The 7,123-nt window shown below is 35.5% G+C and overlaps 1 protein-coding gene across 1 annotated transcript; it reads right to left on the bottom strand.

Moving 5' to 3' along the window:
* LOC104779822 (protein terminal ear1 homolog) lies at window positions 503-3,966 on the bottom strand. The gene is made up of 6 exons (XM_010504218.2): window positions 3,098-3,966; window positions 2,498-2,865; window positions 1,885-2,069; window positions 1,318-1,455; window positions 1,084-1,225; window positions 503-877 (listed from the first exon to the last, which is right to left on the bottom strand). The coding sequence occupies exons 1-6, from the start codon at window positions 3,846-3,848 to the stop codon at window positions 575-577; spliced, it is 1,887 nt and encodes a 628-aa protein (XP_010502520.1). The 5' UTR covers window positions 3,849-3,966; the 3' UTR covers window positions 503-574.

The following is a 7,123-nucleotide window of genomic DNA, read 5'->3' as shown; positions in this document are numbered from 1 at the left end:
AAAAAAACACTGAAAATTAAAACTAGAGACATCTCTAACATCAGCAAGATTAAAGTTGTAGTCAACGATCACTATCAACACTGCCATGCACCAAATAAGGTGGATATCAAACCACGTGTCAGTGCCCCATGAATCAGAGGGAGATACAGAATGTGATCATCACTAGCACAGAGTCCTCTATTGTCCCTTTCACATGTCACTGAATAAGACAGCTAACACACTAGAACAAAGATAGTATTGCCTGAAAACCAACTTTTACCCGATTTTAGATCTCCTACCTAGATTTTCACAGTCTCTAGTTTAAAAAATAATAACATAAATCCAAATATCACTTGCTTTCTTTGAAGCTTTGAAGTAAAGAAAAAGAGGATTAAGATGTGACGTTTTACTACTTTTCATAAGTCATTATTAAATTCATGTTGACACCCAAAAGAACTTAGCGTGAGTAATTATTGATAACCAAAAAGAAGTTTAGATTAAGACAAACAAAAGGGTACAAATTCTAACCAAGATCATGTCTACTTACATTTTTTATACTATATCTTATCATACACACAATACAAACAACATACACCTAGAAAGATGTTTCTCCTTCCACGGCGATACTCCGGCCTCCGTCTACGCTACTGCCGGAAAATCCATCTTCATGACTGTTATCATGGTCACTGTCACAACATGACCCACTCTCAGAGTGATCTTGACCGTCCATTTGCTCAATACGACTATGATTGAGTTTAATGCAGCCGTTAATGTTGATAGAGACGGGTTCTGGTAACTGCTTCCCGTCTCGGGGCGGCGAGAAGACCACCGGAAGGTAAAGCTCAGCCTCGCATGGAAACTTCGAGCTCTTGAAGTGTTCCTTTAAATCCTCCAGACCCTGTTATTGACCACCAAAATAAACGCATTGTGACCAAAACAAATTATCAAATCTATAAAAAACAAAAATCAAGACTTTGGTTTAGCCCATAGCTTAAGTTTTGGTATATATAGATATTGCAACTTCCATAGATTTGGAGGGTTAACTCGAGCGTATATATATTAGGTTTATGTAGTTTGCGATTTCAAAACACTGTATATATATACCTGAACTCTCGCATATGTGATTTGGCAAATCTTACGCGAATTAAAAACCTCCCAACGTTGATGATTAAACGCCTTGTAAAACCTCCAAGCTGCTTCCGGAGATGTCATGTTCACAAACCCATAACCAACATTGCACTTGTTGCTAATACACACAACATAGAAATTAGTTAACATTTTAGTTATAAATATAACCGATTTACTATATATAATCAATGGATTTCAATGTTTGATTACTTGAAATCCATCGGGAGATACACGAAATCATAAGAAGAAAAGGGCTGATGAAGAGACTCATGTTCACGGTGCTCCTCAGCGATCGCTTCGTTGATGTGGATGCAATGCTTGTCCAGCATATCCAACAGTAGCTTTTGACTATATAAAACAAAAAAAAAATGAATCTCATAAACAAAAAACCAATAGGAATCTGTAATATAAGAGCATCCGGGAAAATTTTAGTCAATTAAGGTAGGATAAAACAAGAATATAACTAAAAGCTTGATGGAACATAACATTGGAGAATTTTATCTAGAATATAAACCTTTGAATATAGGCTACATAGCACACGAATCCATGTGAATATTTTAATGAAAGATCTAAATCTTAAACCATCCTAGAGTTTGAAAAAGCTTCCAACTTTAAATCCATATAATCACTTTATTGAGAGATTAGAAAATTTTTAGTTTTTTTAAACCATCTTAGTTTCCATGAGAATATTAGAAAAATACTTCTAACTTTAGATTATAAAAAGTAGTATTTAGTAATCTATTAATACTAAGTAAATTAGATTATATAAAGCCCAACCTGTACTTGTTTGGTATGTTCTTGATCATCAAAGTGGTACGTGGATCTCTGCAACTTGGATCTTCCATGGTTTCTTCACTGATAAGAAACTGACTTAGTTCCATGTTCTTCATCTGTCTTTTCTTCCCCCACTTAGCCATGTTCTTGCTTTTTGTCTCCGCGCATTCAGATTCCGCTCCTCGGGTCTTATTATCGACGTCATCAATAATAGATAACGAATGCATAGAAGCATTAGCAGCAATAACACCATTACTAGGGCTCACAATCTTGTTTTTATCATTCATAAGAGTTACAGACTGCCTCAGATTAGGAGGATTTAGAATCGGTGGTGGTTGAAGCGGTTGAAACGGTAGCTGTGGTAGCCTAGATGACCTGAACCTGTTCTTAAGTCCACCTGGACGACTAAATTCGATCACAACTTGCTTACCACCGATCTCTTCACCATTCATTCGATCAAATGCTCTCGCCGCATCTCTTACATCATAAAACTCAACGAACCTTTGATGTTTCTTGTACGGCGTCTCTCTCAACNTAGTTCCATGTTCTTCATCTGTCTTTTCTTCCCCCACTTAGCCATGTTCTTGCTTTTTGTCTCCGCGCATTCGGATTCCGCTCCTCGGGTCTTATTATCGACGTCATCAATGATAGATAACGAACGCATAGAAGCATTAACAGCGATAACACCATTACTAGGGCTCACAATCTTGTTTTTATCTTTCATAAGAGTTACAGACTGCCTCAGATAAGGAGGATTTAGAATCGGTGGTGGTTGAAGCGGTTGAAACGGTAGCTGTGGTAGCCTAGATGACCTGAACCTGTTCTTAAGTCCACCTGGACGACTAAATTCGATCACAACTTGCTTACCACCGATCTCTTCACCATTCATTCGATCAAATGCTCTCGCCGCATCTCTTACATCATAAAACTCAACGAACCTTTGATGTTTCTTGTACGGCGTCTCTCTCAACTCTTTGATCGGACCTGAAACGAACAAACGGTCCAATATTATCTATATTCAAAAGATAAAATGATGTTCATAACATGCAAACAATTAATCCATGATTCATGTAAATAATATTGTAATTTATATATCATAGCCTAACATTATTACTTTAAAAATGTTTTAATTCCTGACATATCCACAAATCGAGGAAACAAACTAAATCTAATGGTAAAGTAAATCAAGACATAGAAACTCGTAAAAGAACCGTACCGTAAACTTGGAAAATCTGTCTGAGATCAATGGAAGAGACCTCAAAGTCTAAATTAAATATCACCAACGTTCCTTGGTTGCAACCTCCGGGAACAGCACTAGTCGCCGGAACTACGAACTGAGCCCATACAGGTCTGCCGGAAACAAACCCACGCGCCGATGAAGAAGAAGAAGGTGAGCTCCAAACGTTTCCACCTCCACCTCCGCCGCCGCTGCCACCACTGAGTCTAGCTTCGTGCTGCATGTGTCTACCGCAAACATCACGAACCGCTCTTTTAGCGTCACGGATATCGTAGAAATGTACGGTCACGATTCCTTCTGAGATTCTCTCCATTTGCACGCCACGGACGTCGCCGAAGACCTCTAAGTCACGTCTCACCGTGGACTCGGTTACGTCACGCGGTACGAATATCAAAGAGAGCGACCGCGTCGGAGAATTTGACGGTATAGTAGGCCTTTGAGCTGCCGAAACGCCGCTGAAACACGGACGCGGTGGTGGTAGTGGTTGTGGTTGTGGTGGAGGAGGAGAAGAGAACATCATCGGATGTGGTGGAAGATTAAAGAACGTGAAAACTCTTGGCTCCGTCGGAGATAATCCGTACGAAGATGGAGGCAAAGGCGGAGGAAGCGGCGGCGGAGGAGGAGAAGTGTACGGAAAGTAAAAATGAGAAGAGATAGGGTTCAGTGGTATGAACTCTTGAGCACGAGGGTCTAAGTTTCCGGCGAACGGGAAAATTCTAGAGTCCTCCATTAATGCCGGAGAAATGATATTTTTTCCGGCGAATGATGAAAGATTTCTTGATCGTGTGAGAGAGAGATACTGTAACGTCGTCTGTCTCTCTCTCTTTACTTCTCTACAGACAAGACAGTGGAAGAGAACAAATGTTTATTTTTATTTTATTTTTTATGTTGTAAGCATTTAAGTTTCTCGAAAATGACTGTTTTTAAGTCGGTTTTATTATTTGTTACTATCGTTTTTGTTGAGGTTACGTTAATACCCCTACGCACTTTTTGGTGTAGGTTTTAGGTTCTTTGGTTTTACGAGGCGTATATAGTATTTGATTTGAGACAGATTAAAGTCCCTACGCGACACGAATACTGAGTACGTGGAAATGTTCATCCTTTTTTTTTTTTTGGTCAAACAGGAAAATGTTCATCCTTTAAATTTTCGGTTTTGTAGTAGAATATTGAAACAGTGAGTGAAGAGTAATGTATTATTGACAATGAAGAATTGGGTATGGTGATCTCGGGTGATTGTTGTGGGAGAGAGCCTTTTTGGACCTATCAGAGAGGTTACTATTTAGTATTTTCTTTTTGTCTTACTCTTGATTCGCAAAACGTTTTATATCGTTGTATTATTGTATACCATATTAACAGTGTACAGCACTACAGTTAAAACATATATTCTAGCTCTGTAGACACCGTAGACGTCGTCGGAAGGCGTAATAATAGTCAGAGTCGGACTTAGACCCATGCAAGAGAGGTTTGAGATTTAATGTCAATGTTTATATCAATTTAACTATCTATTCTATTAGAGTCTACACATCTCCACAAGGCATAACACAAGCATGAATCTACAGCTCTAGAGATTGAGGACAGAATTAATTTATAGAGTCTACATATCTCGGTTTAGCTATACTGGTTATTGTGTTTGATAAAATAAAATAAAAAGCTATACTCGTTATTGTTGGTTTACTTTTATAGTACTTGATTTAATTGAATGAAAAAAAAAAACTTTTCTCTTTCATCCCTATCTATCTTTATGGGAAAAACTAATATGGTATCAGAATTTAATCTAGATTATCAACAAAATCTTAAAAATTTTGAAAAAGACATTTGGAACGTTTTTCATATTCTTGCTTGGGAGCTTTCTAAAATGGAGGCCTAGCTAGTCAATAATAATAGCTGGATTTGGTGGCAATGGCATTAGGTTTTATAAGAGTTTATTTGCTCTCCACTTATTATTTCTTGAACCCTCATTATTCTTATAACCGCCTTTTAGATAGTGACGTCCATGAAAATGAAGCTAAATACTCCATACGGCTTGCTTTTAGTTAGAACTTTATTTTTTCCATTACACCTTATCCTAATGTTTCTTCTCTTTTTTTCTGTCCGGTTTATCGTCACATATCGAGTGCCAGTGGTTTGTGATCGGTCGGAAGTCGGTACAATTGCTAGGAGTCGGATCCAAACCGAATCCATAAAAACCTATGTATAGAAGAAACACACTACAAAACAAAAGCTAATGTATTTCAAAAATGACATGGTATTTATCTTTTTTTTTTTTCAGTTGTTATTTTCTTATATTAGTGGAAAATGGAAATATATATATCTATGAAACAAATTCTGATTTGATTTTGACTTAAAAAAAAAAATTGAAATAGATACTTAAAGTCCGATAACAATAGTGAATTACTTTTATCAGTATCCTTCGTATGAGTATATTTTTAAATACCAATATAGATGGCGTGTGTTCGTGTTTTTCATTTGGTTAATTATAACAAACGAAATATCTCATATCTCATATGTTTAGTATAAGTTTACATTACAACGTACAATGTCTGATCTCCAAAATATCTGAAGTCGGCAATACTCTCCAATCAGCTAGAGTCTTAAGTCTTAAGGATGGATCACATACATTGTTTTCGCGAGTCCAAGGTTACATTACAAAGTCACATTAAACTTAAATTAAATAAAAAAGTTAGTTTACAAAAAGCTTATATGATACTACTTGTATGATACTATCAGAATGAAAGATCTTTAGAAGGAATACTAGTATTGTTTAACGTGGATATTATAGTAGGGTAGTGAAGAAAGTGTTTGTTAAACACGAAGTAGTGACCCAAACGCACGTGCACATGAAAAATCTCGGTTCGAGAAGAAGACTCCCCAAAACCAACGACCAAAAACCATAATCTTGGTTTGCGTTTTTTTATATTTTCCTTTTCCTCAGATAAAATCAATCATAAAACAAATATTTTACTTAATACCACTTCTTGCTTACCACGTTTGCTTCTGTTTTTTTTCCGCATTTTCTTATACTAAAGATATTTTAAATTTCTTATTTGGTGTATGATTCGTTTTGGTAACCGTACATGGAATACCACCAATTTTACTCATGGCCGAATCTAATAAGAAATATTTTCATCCACTCGTTGGTTTTCGTTTAATGATTTCATTATTCTAATAATCTAATATGATTCTGAATATAATAGAGGTAGATATTTTATTTGAACTCTGAACTAAGTCATATTGACCGAACCTCTAAACATGAAAATCTTCGATTAGAGTTTAGTCCATCTCTTAAACCATTCATATACTATAATTAGGGTATGAATCGTGATAGTGGTTAGTACGAACAAATCGGTCCGCGGATTAATTCGTCCTAAAAATCGGATGGACAACAAATCGCTGCGGATCAACTCTATTTGTACACAAAACGGTTTGCAATTAGTCCGCAGCGGTTTTTCTCTATTATCCCTATACGACATCACTGCAAACTCTATTTAATGAATGGTAAATAAAAAACGGTCTAATCCGTTGATAGATTTGTCCACCTTAAACGCTGTCACCATTCAGACTCTGATTGGGAGAGACTTTAAAGACTTTAAAATTAATTTAAAGTCTTAGAAGCCAAAATTTTACCAATGATTTTTATTATCTTTAAAAGTTTTAAAAGTCTAACTGCCCATTTTTTTAGTTTGTACCTACAAATTTTTAAAGCCACAAATGTGAGACTTTTTTGGCTGTTAAAAAATAAATAAATAAAAAAGTGGTAGTTATTTTTTCTCTTTCTTATTTTTTTATGATGATTGAAATAATAATAAAGCTCTCCACAAGTTTATATATATATTTTACATATTTTATATAAAATAATTATTCTTATATTTTTCTGTTTCTTTTAAGATCTATTTCAATAATAATTATTTTTATTTTTATTATCATCATTAATATCATCATTTCAATATTTTTAATAATAAAATTAACAGTTATAGATTTAAAAGTGTTTGTTACCGATCAAATTTT

The sequence above is a fragment of the Camelina sativa genome, chromosome 4 (assembly GCF_000633955.1).
Source record: "Camelina sativa cultivar DH55 chromosome 4, Cs, whole genome shotgun sequence".
Taxonomy (NCBI): domain Eukaryota; kingdom Viridiplantae; phylum Streptophyta; class Magnoliopsida; order Brassicales; family Brassicaceae; genus Camelina; species Camelina sativa.
Note: the sequence above shows the minus strand (reverse complement) of the source record. Positions and strands in the feature narration are given on the sequence as shown.